This window comes from Macrobrachium rosenbergii, chromosome 41 (assembly GCF_040412425.1).
Source record: "Macrobrachium rosenbergii isolate ZJJX-2024 chromosome 41, ASM4041242v1, whole genome shotgun sequence".
Lineage (NCBI taxonomy): Eukaryota > Metazoa > Arthropoda > Malacostraca > Decapoda > Palaemonidae > Macrobrachium > Macrobrachium rosenbergii.
In genome coordinates this window covers 37,808,574-37,829,891 of record NC_089781.1, presented here as the reverse complement: position 1 = coordinate 37,829,891, position 21,318 = coordinate 37,808,574, and the positions used below count along the sequence as shown (strand labels likewise).

Sequence of the window (21,318 nt, the reverse complement as noted above, 5' to 3'; positions counted from 1 at the left end):
AGAAAGAAATTCGCACATGCGCAGCTGGGTCACACTTGTAAACAAAACAAAAGCGTGATCCGTGAACGAGGCCTATAAGTATTTTTCTGCGAATATTTAAAAAACTTTTTGTAGTCGACGTATTTTACGTCCACTTGGCACCCGACAGACAATTTTTGTCGACATAAAATACGTCCAGTCGGCGTTAAAGGGTTAATAGAATACCAGAGCAGTCTGAGGCTGTATTTTTATTGTAATACCTCAGTCATACATATCAACCATTGAATTGGTTGCATAATCAGATGGCAAGGTCACATGTGTATAGCCCATTTCTTATGATATTCATGGTTTTTTTTTTTTTTTGCAGGCAGGATATAGATTGCTCTCCTTTATCTGTTAATATATTAAATTAGTTGAACCTGGTATTAGGACCTCTAGTTTAATCCTGATTTAAAGGGGTGACATCAATACAGTAATCATGTTATCATTAAAAGAATGTCACCCACTGAGTTTCCCTTACGTAGTTGTCACAGCCATGTACTTACAACAACAATAGTGTCAGTCCGTTTCATACTGGTGCTTGTTCCACTCGTCTTATAGATATATATATATTTTGTCATTCCTTACTACAGTACAGAGCTGCTAATATGCCAGACACAAAAGTTGCTTTCCTCACTGGGAACAGAATACTCGCTGTTTGTGGTAGGACAGTACATAACCGTCTGCCATAAACATAGCCTTGCTGGTATAAAGGTGAGTTCAGATAGTTGTTGGACATGAGGAAAATAAGCAACATGCTCCTGGCAGGGAAATATGAAGGAAAGGTTTGATTAAGACAAGCTATTTAATTCAAGGTTTCAGAGGGAGTAGAGTACACCTTCCTGGCAGATCTCTGGCCAAGAGTATACCCCCCCCTGTTTCCAAGCAGATTGCATGCCCTGGCCAGTAAGCCAAGATACTGGAGATCATCATGTATGACTTCTCTGATGGAGATCAAGAGTCATACATTGGGATAGGTTGCCCAATATTTGACACGAAGTGGATGTTGCCACTGAACTTTTCTCTCCTGAATCTGTAAGACCCAGGGGCACTGACTTTGTTTTTGTATGACGGGGATCCCATGATTGAATAGGCACCCGCATGCAGTAACATGATGTTGAGGAGGATCCTATGCAATAACCTGACATTGAGAAGGAATCCCAGTAGGGCCCACCTTTTTTCCCCTTGAAGTTTCTGTCCTTTCCAGGGATTATGGTTCTTCATGAGACTCCCTTACCTTTCCTGGCAATGACAATGTGTCTGTCCAGGTCCAGTTTGCCTAAGATGGTGGTCTCTGATAAGGAAATTCTGTCTGAGGCTTGTTAAGAGTTTCTGAACAAGAAATGCTTAGTATTGGGGAAGCTCTTAATACTGAGCACCACTACTAGATATTGTTGAGGATTTCTGGTGGGAATTCATTAGAGCTTTAAACACAAGTTTGAGGTTATGTCCAAAACTTTTTAAAGCCCTCCAAAAAGAGGATAGAAAGTCTTCAAAAGCCACCTGTGAAAGGATTAAAAAATTAAAGTCCTGGGATCAAGGTAATAAAAAACCCAAGGCTAAAGAGAAATTAAGTTTGTCGCCTAGATTCTTTTAAGAGTCAGAAGACTCACGGTGGTATGATCTCTATTTTCATAGTTTTGACTGGTTCTAATATTATGACCAGTTTGGACTGTAACCCCCTGGCCAGGAGGGTCAGTGATGCTAATACCCGCCCCTGATGCCTCAATGTGTATCCTTTCACCAGATGTCAGATACCTCATCAATGAAGGGAAAACAAAGGTTGAAGTGGAATAAGTGGAATTTTTCTGGATAGAGCTGCTTTTTCCCTTAGGAATGGTGCTTTGGTCCCTTCTTCGGCAGGCATTTAGCAACTGCCAAAGGAGATGGTCATCCTCCCTGCTAGTATGGCAGCAAAAGCCATTGAGGCAACCTCTTTTCTGTTTTAGTCTTGTGAAGGCAGAGATTAAGAATTTTGCAGTTACTAAGAAGCAGGTGTTGGAAATATAACTATTATTTATTTCCACTAACCCAGTATTTGGCAAGGTCCAATTCAATGTAACCACCAAGGAGTTTGTTGCCTCTATGGGCCAAATCTCAGATAGCTGACTTAGCCTACCACAATGGATGTGGAAGAAATAGAAGAGAGAAAGTTCTTGGTAATGGTCGATACGGCAATGAGGTATTGGCAGGCTTTTTGGATAAAGGACAAAAAACCAGAAACTATTATAGAGACATTTTTTGATGAGTGGTTTGCAATATTTGGAGCACCTAAAATATTATCAGACAGTGGGGAAGAATTTCAAAATGAAAAAGTAAGGAGGATGGCAGAAAGATGGATTAAAGTGATGGCCACAGCATCTGAATCTCCATGGAGCAATGGAATATCTGAGAAGATGGTAGACATAAAGAAAGCTAAAGATGATGAGGAAGTGGTTTGGTCAGTAGCAATAAGATGGGTAGTGAGTGCCAGGAACTGTTTAATGAATAATGGTGGTTTATCCTAACCAATTAGTATTTGGAAAAACCTTTCTGTGCCAAATTTATTGGGAGAACAGAGTTCAAGTCCTGCCAGAAGAGAGAAAGTTATGGAAGAAAGTATAGTAAAGGATACACTGAATGAAGTGCATACAGCCAGAGAAGTGTTTATCAAAAATGAGTCTTGTAATAAAATAAGAATTGCTTTAAACAGAAACGTCAGAGAACATAAATTTGAAGAAGCAGTAGTAGGAGATCAGGTATTCTGTAAGAGAAAATGAAAATGGAGGCTATGGCCTCTAAATCAAAGTCCTTCAAAAGAGGCATCGTGCTTACCCCATATGAAAAATGGGAAAAAGCACGTTAAACGAAGAAGAAGAAAATGAAAATGGAGAGGACCTGCTCAGGTAGTGGGAGTATCAGGTAAAATGGTAGTGGTTAAACATGGGGATTCTCTAAGAGAAGTAGCTAGAATACATGTTACTAGGATTCAAAGCCTGCCATCAGAAAAAGAAAAGATACTTAAAATAGATAAAAACATACTGTACTGTGAAGGATGAATCTTGTGCATCAAAGGAAGGGAATATAGATGGGCAGGAAGGAAAAGAGATGATAATGGGCTGGAGAAGGAATGAAGATAGAGAAGAGGCTATAGAGAGGATTTGGCGGTGGAAACAGTGAAGATGAAGGGGAAAGTGTGTTAGTAGAAGAGATACCCAAATTCAAAACAGGAAATAGAGTTAGAGCTATAAACAAAAATACAGGACATGTAGAAGAATGGACTATATTAAGTCTTACATGAAAAGAGGTCAAGCAAATTTTGGGGCAGATTTGTACAATGTACAAGACTCACAGTCAGGTGACAAGGGATGGATTAACTTGAGAGATTATAGCCATGTAAAAAAATTGAAGGTGAAGAAGTTTTACTTGGATTTGAAAATAAAAGCGTAATTGAAGCTGAAGAAAAAGAACTACAGAGCTGAAGAAAAAGAACTACAGAGTGGAAGAGAAAATGATGTATATGAGGAGGTAAATGATGTTTGACAAAAAGCTGTATCTACAAGATGGATAGTAACTGAAAAGGTAAAAGGGGGTAGAAGGGATATGTAAAGCAAGATTGGTAGCTAGAGGTTTTGAAGAAGAAATGGCTGAATGGGAATAAGATGTTCCTACATGCAATGCTGAAATTTTAAAATTTTGTTTGACAATAATTAAACTGAAAGATTGGACTTGCTATACATTAGATTTAAAACTGCATATTTACAAGGTGATGAAATACAAAGAGAGGTATATTTAAAACCACCTAGTGAAGATGGATGGAGTGGATTATGGAAATTAAAGAAAACTGTTTATAGGCTCAAGCATGCAGCAAAGGCATGGTATTGTAAGGTGGTAAAAGTGGTGGAGGAGCTTAAAGGTGAAAGTAGAAGATTAGAACCTAATATATTCTTTTGGAGGAAAGACAGTAAATTGAATGGTATTTTATGTACACATTTAGATGATTTTTGTTATGGGGAACTGAAGGATTTTTAAAGGAAACAATTGGAAAGGGAAATTGCAAGCAGGAGAACAAGAAAGTAAAAGTCTCAAGTATATAGGAGTAATGGTAGAGCAAAAGAAAAATAGAATCAGTAGCAGTATATAAAATCTGTAAGAGAATCAGAAGTTAGAAGATTTACAGGCAATAGAGTGTTAGGGCAAAAGGAGTTAACAGAGTATAGATCAGTGGTGGGACAGTTGAATTGGGTACATACCATGCCAGAAATATCATATGGTGTTAGTGAATTAAGTAAAGCTTTTAAAGAAGGAACAACTCAAGATATAAAAAAGCTGATTAAAAAGTGAGAAAAAACTAAGAACATTATGGTGGCAGTGATAAAGTGAGTTAAAGGAAGAAAAGATTTATTGGGAAGCCTATGCAGATGCTTTATTTGGGAATATTGAAGATGGTCATACACAACTGGGTTATGTGATACCCTTGACAGATGGTAAGGGGAGAAGTCCCATATGGTGGAAACCAGAAAATCCAGAAGAGTAGCAAAAGCTCTGAGTGTAGGGAGGCCATAGAAGGATTGGTATACCTGTATTTAAAACATTTATGGGAAGAGATAGTAGGAGAGAGAAAATTGGAAGCATTGGTTAAAACTAATAGTAAAACACTAATCACTGCAATTAAATCAAGTACAGGAGTAATTAGTATGAGATTAAAAATTGATATTGCAGCAATAAGAGAAACAATAGAACTTGGAGAAATAAAGGAGGTGAGATGGATAAAAGGAAAGTGTCAAAGAGCTGATGTATTGACTAAAGCAGGAGTTTCAGGGAAAATTAGAAATTACATAGAGGGTAAAGAATTGGAGAATAATGGAGATTAGAAGGGACTAGAATAAGAAGAGGTTGGAGGGGAGGGAGAAGAGATAAATGTGATTATCTGTCAGTTTTATAAACTAAATCATTATTTGTTATTTTCATTAAATGAAAGTAGATAAATAGTCGTTACTGTATACAAAGAAAAAAAAGACAAAGTACACATATTTAATTTTATTGGATGTTTGTAAAGCAAGTCCTCTCATTATGTTTGGAATGGCGCAGTGGTTGTTGTTGTGATGCCATAAGATATAAAATGGAAGATGGAGAAAATGGAACAAACGGTGATGTGGAGTGTTGACAAGTTAGTGGTGGTGGCAGAAGGTTTTAAGTGCTCTCATTTGCGGTTTGTAAGTCTTTTTTTTGTTTGTTGTGGTCGTAAGCAGGCTTGGGCAAGAAGAAAATGGGAACAGGTGTGTAAATCGAGTAATTATTGCATATTGGTCGCACTGGATGCTTTTTAGTAGCACCTCAAGGCCTGAAAATCGTGTGCAATTTCTGGATGAAATCGTCCAAAAACTGTCACTCATTTCAAACCTGGGATTTGGAATGCCTATATTGATCTGAAAGAGACAGTAACATGTCATTAACCATTTCCTTCCTCATCAAAAACCATTCCCTTTCCTCTTTCTAGGGTTTTGGATAAGGAAGGAAAGGTTTCAGATTCAAGGTCATGCCCTTTGCATTGGATATCACACGGAGAATCTTCACAAAATTGGCAAATTGTTGTCCAGAACTCAGAATTACAATGAATATAGGCAGAAATATTGATAACCCAGTTGGCTGTTGGATACTTTTGACCAGTGGACACATGTGCAGAACTACTTGTTAGCTACCCATTAACTACTGATTTTTAGGGGAAAACAAAGTTTTTAGGGAATTTTGATCAACATGAAATGGGCTAAATTATAGGTTATGGGTTGTATGAAAGAATATTTATTCTGTTTTTTTCAATTATCTGAAGTTGTCCAGTTTTCAACCAACAGTGAATATCATGGAAGCAAACTCCTTGAAGAAATTTTAGTAGAATCTTCAGTTTATCAGTTTTTAAGGAGTTGTATTTTAATAAGAAGATCTATTGCATTGAAGTATACCTGCTAACAGTAAACCCTTTGGACCACCTGTATGAGATTTAATGAGAGTTGAACTCACTGGTTTTGTTAAACTGTTTAATAAAAATAACATAACTGTACTGTATTCCCTTAGTTTCTCTAATTAGAAGTGTATGTACATGAAATAAGATCACCATAAAACTTAAGTATTTTATTTTAATTTTCCAGAAAGAATCTTTTAAGCAGAGTCAGAGTTGGAAAGTACCCTAGATATTCATACAGTTAGTGAAAATAGTGAAGCTATGAAAGTGTTGGAATGGAAGTTGATGATAATGTCTCCCTGAAAAGAGCCTATACAGGTGATACTGAGGATCGAGGAGGTAAAATCTCAGGATGGTATAAACTAGGCAAAAAGTAGCTATAAGCAGTGTGATGAAAGTACAGGGAAACCTGCATGTGATAGCATGTGAAACAGCTTGAGTACACCTCCCACAGAATGAAGAAATTGAAGAAGTAGAAGAATTAGACAGTAAATTTTCCAAAGCAAAGAAAACACAAAACAGTGTATGGACTGAAAATGATGGAACAATCAAAATAGTTCTGCACAAGGGAGTTCTGGAGGGCTGGAGTGCATTCTGAAAGCAAAACTGCAATTGAAACAGTGTGGAGCCTTAATAAGTCTTGAAGATTTTATCTGAAATTTTCAGCAGGAAAAGATGGACTAAATCAAGTGCTTCAGTATATGAAAAATCAGTTAACAAAGGCCTGATGCAGTGTTCTTGGATTTACCTTGACAGTGGTTTTTGTCCATCAGAGATTGAGAGCTAACTGATGACTCTTGTACACTTGAGAACTTTTAATATAATGCAATGTAATACAAAAGTAAAATATAGTCTGCTTTAAAAATGTTCAAAAAATTTTTATGATAAAAGAACCCAATGGATGTTCTTGGCATTAGCTCAACTGTTGTATTCTCATAATATAAAAAAGATTGTATAGCTAAACATATAAGTTCTCAGTGAATGATTAATACCACAAATTGTTCTCTGTTCCAGCTTTAAATATTTTCTTTTCTTTTTGTGACAGTGCATTTCAAACTACATAGGAAGTGAGGTTCTCAGTATGGAAGAATAAAAGGAAAAACCATTCATTCCTCTTGTTCCATGACTGTAATTGCTGATGCTTCCCTAGTTATGATGGGCTTTGATTCTGACCCATTGCTAAATGAATATGTTGTTGGTTGTAAAACCTTTATACTACTGGGGTAGCCATTTTGTTGCTGAGGCATTCTTTCCAATAGTAAGACATTTATATATGTATCAAAATAAAAGATAAAGCCATGAACTTTCTAATGGGAGTATTAAAATTGAAACATTCTTAAAGAAATTAACCTTATCTTACCTTCTTTAACACAACATAAGTAATGCTCTGGAGGATGTAAATTATCCCCTCTCCCTTTCTGAAGAAATGTCTGCAAAAGAAGCCATTACAATAAAAAGATAGACAGTTGAGGCACATCACACTAACTACCATCAGAAATTAGATTAATAACAGATATAAAACAAAGTCCACAAACAATAGTTATAATTTTTGCATCATGTCAGTGAAAGTTACCAAGCCAAATATACGTTTATAACCAGCAGAATTCACATTAAAGAAAACTGACAAGATAGACAAAAAATCAAGAAATGATGCTGAATAAGTCTATTTTAGGAACTTGTAAATAGAATAGTATTCAGTAAAACCTGCCATCAATTAAGATGGTGTGGAATTTAGAGGTGTTGAACAATCACAAATGCAGGAATGGTTCAACTAATTTTTCTATTTGGTGTTAATAAAAAACAGATTTGATTGACTAACAAAAGAGAAAAACATCAGTATTTGTCTAGGAGAATTGAACACATTTTTACTGGCTTTATACAATTTACAGTTATTACTTGATTTGTCAAGACAAAGATAACTTTCAAAATAACAGTTGTGAATCAAATTTGTAAGGCACTTCTAGAGGAAATTGAAAAATTTCTATTGAGGTATTTTTAAAATCTTAACTGCTCTATATTTAATGCAGACAGTTCTGGTGTGAAGACAGAATTAGGTAGGTAATTGTCTAGTATTATTAGAAGAAATGGTGGCAGCAAGACAAGTTTTACTAAGTACTCTAAGAGTTTTAGCTATTTTAATATATATAGTTATGTGTAGACTTGTTATACAAGAGGAACATATTTGCCTTTACCAAAAAACCTTTTAACAGGAGACACTGTCTTGGTTACCAAGAATGGTGTCCCACTGCTTTCAGCTTGTTGGTAAAAGTACCAGTAAGAAAGGCAAAGGGTATCACTGCTTTCAGGGGTTGTAAAGTAAAAGTACCAGTAAAAAACCTATCATCTCTTTGTTATGAAAAGAATCGGATCTTGTAAATGTCAAGTCCAGAAGCTGGTCCCTAAGATTTGACTCCATAGTTTATTATTAGTAATACAAAATGACAGTATTTGCATAGTGCCAAAATGACCCCTTATAATAAAATAAGATTTTATATCGAAGTCCTGTTGTTTACATATAGCTGTAATTCAGACAGAATACAATTCAAAACTAACGGTCCTGCCTCTATATGACCAGGTGTTTTGACTACCCGCTTTAGTCTCTACCGAGGGAGGATCCATTTCCATCAACAACTAATCATATTTTCTATGTCCCCTTGTCCCTTGCGGGAGGTGGGTGGGAATGTTTTATATGTAAACAACAGGTAAGTACGATATAAAATCTTATTTTATTATAAAAATGTCATTTTTATACATGAACTTACCTGTTGTTTACATATAGCTGATTGCCACATTGAGGCGGTGGGCATGGACAGCTGTAAGTGTTAAATGGAAAAACCTGAGATCATCAGGCTAAGAAAAAACGTCTTAACTTTGGATCCTTACCTGCTAAGGAAGCTGTTTTCTCGGTTACTGCCTCTGTAACCTGCTATCCTTAGTGCAACTGCGGGGCCTAGTAGCTCAGACGCAGGTTGCTATATGGAGAAAGGTCTGTTGGCCCAGCCGTCTTGACACAATCAACCAAAGCATATAATGCCCCTGCTCAGGCGCAGTACTCAAAGCATCCACCATCATATCACCCAACCATAAAAACTCACACCAACCTATTAAAATTAGACCTACTAGGCCATCTAACCTCTTAGGCTCTAGTAGTCGACCAAAAAAAAAACTTCTGCACCCAAGGAAACTAAGGAGAGGATCTAGAGCCTCTGGTTTCCTTGCCCATCACCGTGTCAGACGCAATAAAGGGGCCCAACGTACTGCAGTCTTCATATGTGGTTTGGATCTGTCTCAGATAATGCGAGGCAAAAACAGACGAACATCTCCAATAAGTTGAACTTAGAATGTCCTTTAAAGCCATGTTCTTCTTGAAGGCTAAAGAAGTCGCAATAGCCTAATTTCATGAGGCCTCACTTTAACTAAGGGAAATCCACATCCCTTAATTCCTTGTGTGCCTCCTGAATCAGTTCTTTCAAAAGGAAAGCAATCCCATTTTTAGATAGAGGGTTCTTGGGGTTCTTAGTTGAGCACCATAAAAAATCATGAGTTCCTCTTACACTTCTGGTCCTGTCCAGATAGAATTTCAATGCTCTGACCGGACAGAGAAGTCTCTCTGTCTCTCTTCCACTCAAGGAGGATAGGCTAGGAATGGAAATTCCCTTGGCCATGGATTACTAGGGTTTTCGTTCTTAGCTAGGAAACCCAAGGTGAAGAAACTACAGCCTTATCCGCACAAAAACCAACTCTTTGTCCAGAGCATGAATCTCACTTACTCTCTTTGCCGAGGCCAGTGCCAAGAGAAAGAGAGTTTTCTTCAGTTAGATTCCTAACAGAGCAGGAACTCAAAGGCTCAAAAAGATTTGGAGGTAAGCCACTTTAGCACCACATCCAAATTCCAATGCAGTACACGAAGAGATTTGCCTTTAGTGGTAGCAAAGGATTTAAGGAGTTCTGCAATATCTTTGTCTGAGGAAAGATCTATACCTCTATTCCTGAAAATTGCCGCCAGCATACTCCTATACCCCTTAATCGTGCTGACAGCCAATTTCTTCTCCTTGTGCAGAAACAAAAGAAAATCCATAACCTGGCTTAGAGTCGTAGAAGTGGAAGACACTCCAGACTCGGAGCACCACTCCCTGAAGCGCTTCCACTTTCGCTTGATAGACCTTTGTAGACGAGGGCCTGGTTGATCTAGCCATTGCCTCGCCCACTCTTCTAGAAGCCTCTCCTCCTGTAGAGTCGCCGAGAGTCTGAACCCTGTCAGATTTAGATCTGACGGGTTCCTGTGGAACTTTCTGCTGTGCAACTGGCACAGAAGGTCTGGTCTGAATGGCAACCTCCTTGGCCAATCCACTACTTTCTCCAGTAGCTCTGGAAACCATGATCTTCCTGGCCACCATGGAGCTATAAGGATCATTGACACACCTTTGTGTGTTCAAAACTTTTCAGGACTTCTCCCAGCATCCTGAAGGGAGGGAAAGCATAAAGGAAGAGACCCGACCAGTCCAGGAGCATGGCATCCACCGCTAATGCTTCGGGTCTGGAACAGGAGAGCAAAAGAGAGTAGTCTGCGGTTTTCCCTCGTTGCGAACAGGTCTAACATGGGAGTTCCCCAAACCTTCCACAGGCCTTGGCAGACTTTCTGGTGGAGGGTCCATTCCGTGGAATGACCTGGAGTGACCTGCTGAGATATCCGCTCTTACGTTGAGAGCTCCCGGGATGAAGCGAGTTACTAGCTCTATGTTCTTGGTTGCCGCCCACAAAAGCAGGTCTTTTGCGATCTCGAGAGAGAGAAGGAGTGAGTGCCTCCTTGTTTCTTCACGTGCGCCAGAGCTGTGGAGTTGTCCGAGTGCACTACTATCTTTTTGTTTTCCACCAGAAGCACGAAATATTCCAAGGCTAGATGTATTGCCTTCAACTCTTTTCGCATTTATGTGCCAATCCCGTTGGGATGAAGACCAATTGCCTGACACTTGAAGATCCCCAATGTTGCTCCCCAACCCTCGTCTGAAGCGTGGGAGAACAACATCAGGTCTGGGTTCCTCTGTCTCAGTGACAAACCTCGATCTAGTTTGCTCCTGTCGTTCCACCATGACAGGTCTTGCTTTACTTGGAGTGGATAGAGGAAAAACAAACGAATCGTGTCTTTCTTCCTGTTCCAGATCTGCTGTAGGAAGAACTGAAGAGGTCTCATGTGTAGCCTCCCAGACTGACGAACATCTCTAGCGATGAGAGGGGTGCCTAAAAAGGCTCATCCATTCCTTGGCAGAACAAGTCTTGGCTGCCATCAGGTATCTCACTTTCAGCAGGCATTTCGATCCTTTGAGACGCCGGAGAAACCTGAAAAGAACTGGGTTCATCCGAACTCCCAAATAAGTCAAGTCTTGAGATGGAGAGAGTTGTGACTTTGGAAGATTTACTATGAGTCCCAATTGGCGTCGGTAAGAGAAAGGGTCCTTTGTAGGTCCTTCATGCATTGGCCTTTGACGGAGACCGGATCAGCCAGTCGTCGAGGTAAAGGAAATGAATTCCCCTCTATGAAGCCATTTTCGCAATTGGAGCCATCGTCCTTGTGAAAACTTGTGGGGCTGTTGATAGGCCAAAGCAAAGAGCCCTGAATTGAAAAGCCCTGCCTCTGAACACAAAAACCGTAGGAATTTCCTTGATCTCGGATGGATAGGTACATGAAAGTATGCGTCCTGAGATCGAGGACACCATCCAGTCTCCTTCCTTCAGGGAATTGATAACCGACTGTGTGGTTTCCATCTTGAATGGTGTTTGAAGCACAAATTTGTTCAGGGCGCCACGTCGAGGACTGGTCTCCATCCTCCTGGCGATTTTGGAACCAGAAACAGACGGTTGTAGAACCCGGAGATGAAGGTTCGAGGACTGCTTCTATGGCTCCTTTTGAAGGAGGGAAGTAACTTCCTCCTCCAACACCACAAGTTTCTCTGAGTCCCTGGATGATACGTTGAAGTCTACTGGCGAAGACTTTAAAGGAGGACTCTCTGAGAAGGGAATGGTGTAGCCTTCTCTCAGAACGTTGATCACCCAGGGTTCTGCTCCCTTGGCCTCCCAAACTTGCCAGAACGACTGTAGTCTGGCTCCGACCGTTGCATGAAGGACCTTGAACTCATCGGGTTGGTACCCCTAGCTTTCTGGGGATGAGAAGAGAATTTTCCTCTTCCCCAGCACGGGAAAAGGGCCGAGAAGGAGTACCCGAGAAGGCCTAGAGGATACAGGAAAGAAGGCTTGGGTACTACTGGAGTAGTCGAAACCTGGGTCTTTTCAAGAATGAGCCAGTAGGTCTTGAGTAGACTTCCGTGAGAGAGCCTCCGAAATTTCCCTAACTAACGTGGCGGGAAAAGGGATTCCTTAAGCAAAGGAGCAAAAAAGAAGAGCAGATTTCTGGTTCCTGGAGACTCCTCTCGCGACAAACGAAATCCAATGTGCTCTCTTCTTCAAAATGCCGGGTAGCAGTCACTGAGGGCAATTTCTGACGTTCACGTCCGTGATGGCCTTGTCCAGGCAGGCCAAAATAGCATCAAGATCTGTAGCAGTCTTGGGGGAAGATCACAGACTTTCACTATCCTGCTCAAGGCTCCTATAGACCAGTCAATAAAAGAAAAGATCTCCAAGATCCTATAGGAACTCTTCACCAGATGGTCAATTTCCAAGACGAGAAGCCGACTTTGGATGAAGAAAAAGCTGAGCGACGGGCAGAATCCACAAGGCTGAGAAATCCCCTTGAGAGGAGGCAGAGTCTCCCAAGGAAAAGACTTCCCAGTCTCATACCACGAACGAGACTTAAAAGACAGTTGAGAGAGGGGGAAAACAGAAAGATGTTTTACCCTGAGATCTTTTCTTGCTCAACCATCCTTCTTGCCTTCGAGAGCTCTTTTTCAAAACAGACAGGACCAGCTTCAGAAATCTAGAGGAAGGAGGTTAAAAATCCTTGGCAAACTGCGTAGTCGGAGACGAAGGGGAAGCTGGAGCAAAGTCTTCTTGAAAAAGTTCTTCAAAAGTTGTAAGAGATGCTTAAAGTTGGACGTAGGAGCAGACGGAACATCATCTACTTCAAACATCGGAAACTGGGAGAGAATCTCTGAAGCAGTTGGAGCACGCGGATAGAAACGTCTCCGGGAGCCAAACTTGCGTTATCCTCTGATTATCGCGAACGTCACCGGCGCCAAGAGCCCGACCGTCAAGCGTATCCGAAAACATGAGCTTGAGAGGAGTCAGGAGCCTTAGAAGATCCGGAGAGCCAAAGAGGCGCCAAAAACCATGGTAGCGCTAGAAGCGCAAACATTGTGCGCCTGGAACGTACGTGTTTTGAGAGGCGCCAAGCGCCAAAGTAGCGTCGTGGAGTGCGGCCGGTGCGGCGAGTGGCGCCAGAGCGCGCGATCGGAAGCGGAGCCAGGCGCGCGAGCGAAGCGGAGCCAGGCGTGGCGAAGCGGCGCGCGCCAGGTGCGTGAGCGGGAGCAGAGACCGGCCCTCAGTTGCAGAAGGAACCTGAAGTGCTGGAGCTTTAAAACCTTGAAAAGTCTCAAAATCTTGTCCAATTTGTCCTCTTGCGAAAGGGCCTAGGAACCGGAGGCATAAAAGCCGACTTGGGATCCAACGGGAAGGAAGCCGCTACTTGCATGCTAACAGGAGGATCCGGCGCCGCTACGATCCGTAGAACGTACATCCGGACTGCCTGAAGAAGAAGAGATCTCTGGGCTATCCCAAAAGCTACAAGACGGAAGAGGAGAACGTGCAAAAGTTTCTTGAAAGGAACTTGACTTGGAGAGGAAGCTCTGCGTCTCTTCAGCGGCCTACTAGACTCTGACTGCTTCCAACTCCTCCTCGACCAGAAACAGAAGCACAAGAAGACACTTCCGCATCGCTTTTACTATAGCGAGCTGCAACAGCCTGGGACGCAACAGGACTGTTAGAGGGAGCAACTGCTCGTGAGCAGACCCCACTCGCCTCCCCTTCGGCTTCGGCATGTCTTCTCCTGAGCCCTGGGAGCCGGACAGAGGCCTAGACCTAGGGGAGAACGAGGGGACGAACAGTCACCTCCTCCACAACACTATCACTGCAACACTTCGATGTCTAGACATCGCACTCACATCCTGGCCAATCTTCTCTATCGCAGAGAAAAGAGCCAGAAATCTTACCATCAAATTCTGCCCGAAGGTCTGACACGGTAGTGGGTTGGAAACAACAGGTTCCGGGGCAGGAATAGGAACAGGAGGGGTAACAGGAACAGAACAAGAGGCAATACTACTCCTACTCTGGGAGGAACTTCTGGCCAAGCCTTACGTGCCCTATCTTTACTTAATTTTGCCTGATACTTAGCCAACTTTTTGCCAATCAAGCACAGACAAAGACGAACATTCATCACATCTATCCAGATTCGTGCACAATTTCCCTCTACAGTTAGAGCAAGAAGAGTGAGGGTCTATGTTAGACCGAGACATTCGAGTTTACAACCCCCAAATATCTAATTTGAGATCCTGAATCAGACATAACTAGAAAAATCTCAACCAAAGCCAAAAAACAAGCCAGAACCGTCAACAAAAGTGGGTACTTCACCAAAGAAGAAACGAAAAAGCACCGATGAATTTCCTGAAGAGGAGCAGACGACTAGTCGCCGGCCCGACAGAGAAAAAATATGATTAGTTGTTGATGGAAATGGATCCAGGTACCCTGGTAGAGGGCGGGGTAGTCGTATCACCTGACCATATATTAGCGGGACCGCCAGTTTTGAATTTTCTGTCGAGATCGAAATTACAGCTATATGTAAACAACAGGTAAGTTCATGTATAAAATTTAATCTTTCATCACAGTTATGCACTTTCACTATAAGGATTTACATATATATTACATTACACTGTGAAAGCCACCAGGGGTTGGTGTGTTTAATATCATAATCTAGACCATGGAGCTCACTAATTCTCTTTGAGGAGGACAAGGCCAGGAAAAACTATTTTCAAAGTCAGATCCCTGTCAGATGATTGATGCAGTGGCTTGAATGGAGCCTCAGTGAGACTACCCGAGCACCAGAGTTAGGTCCTATGTAGGAGGCTTGAGTTCCCTAGGAGAACAAGACTGCTTACAGCTCTTGAACAACACAGAGGTTTCCCAGGATGAAGAGATATCCACGTCTTTCAGAAGGAGAACTATTCCTAAAGCAGCCTTTGTAGCCCTTGACAGCAGAAACAGAAAGGCCTTTCTTTGTTCTGAGATAGATTAGGAAGTCACTATCCGCTGAAGAGAAGTTCCAAGTGGAGAGAAACCCCGTCAGCGACACCAATCTGAGTAGACGGCCCACTTGCCTGATACAAGGCCAACGAGGATCCCTGAGGTAGCCGGACATCTGAGTCACTACTCCAAGAAAAATCTCTACGCTCCGTAAGAGATATTGGATAACCTCCAGCCATGAAGAGACAGGACCCTACCAATTGGTGGTACCTCTCTACATGAGGTTGGCAGAGAAGATTGTGCCAAGGGAATCTCTCGGCACTACTGAGAGCAGAGACAGAAGATCCGGGAACTATTCAGCTTGGGGCCACAAAGGAGCTACTATGGTCATCCTGAGATTCTTGGAACTTATTACTCTGTTCAGGACATGACAGATCAGGCAGAACGGAGGGAAGGCGTAAACTTCAGGTTGTCCCAAGGATGTTGAAGGTGTCCTCCGCCACAGCAAACGGATCCAGGAGCACAAACAACAGACCTCTAGCTTTCTGTTGAACCTTGTAGAGAAGAGGTCTAACATGGGTCTTCCCCACAGATGAAGCAGCCTGTCCGCTATGTCCTGATGCAGAGCGAGAGAGAGACAAGGGTTGTCCTTACTTAAGAGAGTGAAATTATTTTATCAATATTACGAAGACAGAGAATAACACGAGAGAGAGAGAGATTGTCCTTACTTGAAATATCAAGTTGAATTTTTGAGAGAATACAAGAGGGAGAGAGAGAGAGAGATATTGTCCTTACTTGAAATATCAAGTTGAATTATTTATGAATTATTACGGAGACAGAGAGAGTAACATGAGAGAGAGAGAGAAAGAAGTTATTCTTATGTTAGATATCAAAAGATGGAAATTCAGTATTAAACTAACTTTTAAGTGAAATTAAAGTTGCTGTAATTTCATTTAAAAGTTAACTTAATACATTACCCATAAAAAAAAAAGAAATAAATGGTTAATGTAAGAATATAGGAGAATATGAAGATTAATAATGTATACTATTTGTCTCTCCCCCATTCCACCAATCTATTTTTAGAAGTCTTATCAACCTCGTTTTTAACAACTTTATTCTCTCTTTCTCTTTGTTCTGAAATGCACTATGTCTCTATGTTTTAGAACAGCACATTTTACAGATTGTAAACTGTACAGGTAAATTAGATCAATTTAAAATTATCTACTGTACAGTTAAAGACATACAGAGAAACAGTAATACGTAGGTTGTACTAACTACGAACAAGAGAGAGAGAGAGAGATAACAGTTGTCCTTACTTAAGAGAGTGAAATTTTTTATGAATTATTATGGACAGAGAGAGAGAGAGAGAGAGAGAGAGAGAATTACAAGAAACATTTGACCACTAATCAGCAACAGTGTCATGTCTGACAGCTTTTGCCCTCAAGCTTCTTACAGAAGATGAGGGAAAAATATGTTTGTTTAAAATACATATCACATACAAATTTTGTAGTCACAGTTATATTATTATTATTATTATTAATATTTATTACATAAAAAATTAAAACACTTTTGCAGGGTTTCTCAGTATTCACAAATGTTCACGTGTCGGTAAAAACTTATGTATAATAATTAGTTAGGTTCCAATGAAAGTTTGTGTGTCTGTGAATTCAGCAAATGACTATGCATAAGTTTGGGGTATTACTGTACTTACACCAGGTCTGTGCAAGATAGATGTTTACCCCAGTTCTATGCCTTTCATCATGGAAATTGGGTGGGTGTGAAGACTCCAGCAGCCACCAAAAATAGGTTTTTCCTACATCAAAACATGTTTTTTGAATGTAGCAGCTGTCCGTCCTCAAAAGGAGCTTACAAAAGAAATTGATAGATGACAAAGTGGCTTAGCTCTTAATAAATTAATCCCAACAATCCAGATAAAATTTCAGTCCAAGGTGAAGTCACGTTATCATCCATATTCTTTCCAGATACTCGTTAGGGCTTGGCAAAAAGAACAGGACACACCACAGGAACCTATGCATATATTAAGACTTATAGTTCAGGATGCACCACACGACCTATACATATATTAAGACTTATAGTTCTAAGGTGATTTACCCAAATGCACTGGATCCGGCTTTCCTGGCAATATCTAGGTATGACCGCTACATCAAGAATACCACCTACTATAAGACCGTGGTTGAATTTGCTCATGGCAATAATAGTGTTTCAGGAATACTACCTCTGGTGACCACCCTGTACACTCACAGAGACTTCTTCGAAAGAAGGGTTTAAAGGGTTCTCATTCTTGGGCAGGAATGATGGGATGGGAGACAATAATAAATAATGGCTAGATATATGAGTGATGTAACATTGTCTTTGTTTAAGAGAGCCCAGCTCGCTAATCCGAGAGTCTGCTATGACACTGAGAGACCCGGTGAGGTGAACTGCAGACAAGTACCACTTCCTTGCCTGAGGCATCCATAGGTGGGAAGGGACAACTCAACGCCACTGATTTTCCACTGCTGACTCAGCACCAGGACAACTCACCACCGGCCAACTCAATGCCAGGACAAATAAAATTGACTTATTAATGGTCATTTTAAAACAGCATTTTAAAACTGAATAAAAGTAGTTTATTAAGGATCAGTTTTTAATACATGACATATATTAATAAATTTTAATTTACAAATTTATTGAAAATTATATGCAATTCCTCTCAAATATTCAGTGGGAGATCATTGTGAAAAAGGAGTAACAATCTGAGTGTGTTTTCTCACACATGAAAAAGAATGAACACTTTTTTGTACAGACCAAGGAAGACAATATGAAACATATGGCTTGATAGCTGAAATGTTTTTACATTTGTACATAGTTGCATTTTTATGCATAGGTGATTGTGACTGACGAAAATACATGAAAAACATTGTCTCTAAAGGTTGTCTTTGGTCTGTGCTTCTGGCGACCACGTGTCAGAGGTCGGCCTTCATGGTCTGCCTGGAAAGCCCCAGCAGGGGCCCACCCACAAGCCGATCTAAGAGATGTGCACATCAAGGTCTAGAGGTCTACCCATCCGCGACACAAAATAAGACCTTTTCTGTGCAGCTTCGGTCGTGATGTTGGCTCATCCGTCTTTGGCCACTCCCAAATCTGCGGGCCATTTGTTTACAAACACAGGCGGTGTAGAGATTAGCAAGAAAAACCTCTGCATTATTTTTCAATTTTACATAGCTATCATTGTAGATTTAAAAATATTAGTTCCGATTTCCTGAGGGTACAAGCAAATTCATTTCTCTAGTTGACAAATTGTTTGAGAGAAAACCCTCCAGAAATGCTTATGGACTATATTTGATATCTCAAGATAAAAGTAACAAATGAAGCCTAAGGTGTTTGAAATGATGAAGCCAAAATATATCATCTTATACATATTGACTCATAGATTAAATCAAGATGGACTAGAGCATTTTTTTTTCATGTTTACGGCAAATGGGAGGATGTTATCAGCACCCATCGACAGCTGCCGTCAAATATCGTGTAAGATCTCATCTATTAGTAAAAGACAGTTCACTGATGGTGTTAAAACAATGTAGAAGAAAATGGGCCTAGGGATAATATGTCATAAAGTTCATTTTCACATATCGCTGATAATGAAGCTCCATTTCCAGAGAAAGGTGGTAACTCTGCAGCAGGAACTAACCCTCTCTGCTATGCTTTTTTGTTTGCCAGATGATGAATAAGAATCATCAAAGGAAAATATTGAAAATGGTCTGGCTGTGGAAATTAGTGAAATGGAAAAAGTTACAGAAGTAGAAGATTTACTTTCTTTTGGTGGCTTCATTGCCCATAAGTTTCCAGAGTACAACTTTCTTGCATCAAAAGTGCCAGCTGGTGATTCTTGGATTGATGGTATAATAATGTAACCTACCAAGGATTTTCTAGGGATATTGAAAGTGATGGAAAAGCTTTTCAAATGTCACCATGGGGACAAGTCTTTAAAACCAGGCAAAGGGGGTATAGGATTATTATCTTCCAACATTACATCGTTGGTTTCGCTCCCTAATAATATAATTTCATATTTTGTTTGTTGTAGGACATTTTTCAGATGTAAAATCTCAACAGGATTATCACTTCTACAAAATTAAACAAAGTTTAAAAAACTATAAAGTAATATATTGTGTATGTTATTCTAGTTACAGATGTTTATCATATTTACTGATTTTTACCAATAAATTAATGCACTGTTTATACAGAAAGACATACAGGATTATCATTTTGTGAATATTAATTGAAAAGTTTGTAATAAGTTTCATTTCTCCTCCTTATTGTCTATACAATTTTACAAGTAAATTAATGTAGTTCTTTGTATAAAATGATGTAGATGAATCTTCTTTTGTAATAAAATTAATCTTAAAGATATGTATTGTTTCTTTAATGTATTTGCTTGTATATATTATTTGTTGGCTGACTACAGTTTTCTCCTTGGCCATTACAAACAAGTATATGATTTATAGCTTTTTTTGTTGTTGTTGGCTGACATATAATTTATTCACTTGATATAATTTAAGTCAGTAAATAAAATTACTTATTACTGCACAACATTTCTACGAATCATTTGAAACAATCTAAATACTTTTGACAATTTAGAAGTAGACCATTGTTCCGAAACTCATAAGTGCTGACTTGGCTCGTGGTGAGTGGTTAATTGAAGAGAATGTGAAGGCAGATGATAGAACTGTGCAGTTTGTTACTTCTTTTTCACAAAGATCTCCCACTGAACATATGAGTGGAATTACATACAGTTAAGTTTGTAAATTAAAATTATACCTAAGTATGTATTAAAAATTGATCCTTAATACTTTTATTCAATTTTAAAAAGCTATGCTTTAAAATGACCATTAATAAATTAATTTTATTTGTCTTGGCCGGTGGTGAGTTGTCCCGGCGGTGAGTCAGCGGTGGTGATAAGACGTCCTGTACCCATCCATGGGATAGATAGCATTATTCCATTCAGAGGGACTGAGCATGAGCCTAACCTCTTGATGCAAGACATTGCAGTTATATTGTACAGAAGCAACAAAATGTGGGTCCCTTTTGGAGGTTTCAATTTTCTGAGGGACAGAAAGACAGCCATCAGCTCCAAGAAGTTGATATGACACTTCCTGAGAACAGGTGACCAACTTCCCTCTAGAGTGACTAGATGATGATCCTTCCAGTGGCCTCCCAAAAAGGTAGGCCTGTTTGGCCAGAGACCCATTCCAGGTCCATGGACGGAGTATCTTCCTAACTCTCTGACTCCTTGGATGAAGGCAATCGCTAAGTCTTTTTCTTGTATGTGAGAGCCAGACTTTGCTTACATCCTTCAGTTGCAGTCTGAGGATTGGATCTACCAGACACACTTGATAAAAAGCCCCTGATATTAAGGATAGATGGAGAACTTTCATATCACAAAACAGGTTTTGACGTAGGAAAAACCTATTTTTAATAGTTGCTATTGAGTCCTCAAAGAGTTACCTTCATGGTCTACAGAGTTCCATGGTGACAAACTAATATCAAAGAATTCTCTTCTAATTTAGTTGGTCTTTTGGCCAGGTATTGTGTCAATGATTAACGTTATAACACATGATGGAGTATATAATGGACTCAAAGATAAGAGGGCACTTTCCCATATCTTCAGCGAAGCTGAACCCAGTTTTCCAACGTCAATTAACCTGCAAGAAAAGAAGTGACTATTAATAAAAGATAAAAAGATCCGCCTCTTGTTTACAACCGGGCTGTTAAAAGACCAAGGAGCCATTACTCTCTGTTGGTCAATGCAGGTTGATCCCTTTGCCCAAATCCCATGCCTTTCGTCAGGGAAGTGGGAGGTTTTGAGGACTCAACAGTGACTACCAAAAATAGGTTTTTCCTACGTCAAAACCTGGTTTTTGATAGCGTAGTCGCTGTTTCGTCCTCAAAGGAGCTTTACAAAAGAAATTGACAGTTAATGAAAAAAGGCTTAAGCTCTCTCTTTTTAATCCCAACACCCCAAAGGAAATAACATTTTCAGTCCAAGGTCAAGCCACAGAGTTCAAGTCCCATTCTTTATTCCAAATACTTTTCAGGTTTTGATACTAAGGAACAAGAAACTATGCACGAACTTACGTTTTAGGATGTAGTTCTACAGTGGCTTACCTAAGCATGCT

At 40.0% G+C, this 21,318-nt stretch overlaps 1 protein-coding gene across 1 annotated transcript in view; it reads left to right on the top strand.

Annotated features, from left to right (window-relative positions):
* LOC136827094 (uncharacterized) overlaps positions 1-21,318 on the top strand; it is a 227,369-nt gene that overhangs the window by 124,484 nt on the left and 81,567 nt on the right. The window contains exons 11-16 of the mRNA XM_067084850.1: positions 2,268-2,458; positions 2,534-2,763; positions 3,764-3,973; positions 4,720-4,842; positions 6,162-6,223; positions 6,411-6,479. Coding sequence (XP_066940951.1) covers positions 2,268-2,458; positions 2,534-2,763; positions 3,764-3,973; positions 4,720-4,842; positions 6,162-6,223; positions 6,411-6,479 — 885 coding nt within the window. The remainder of the gene's footprint in view (positions 1-2,267; positions 2,459-2,533; positions 2,764-3,763; positions 3,974-4,719; positions 4,843-6,161; positions 6,224-6,410; positions 6,480-21,318) is intronic.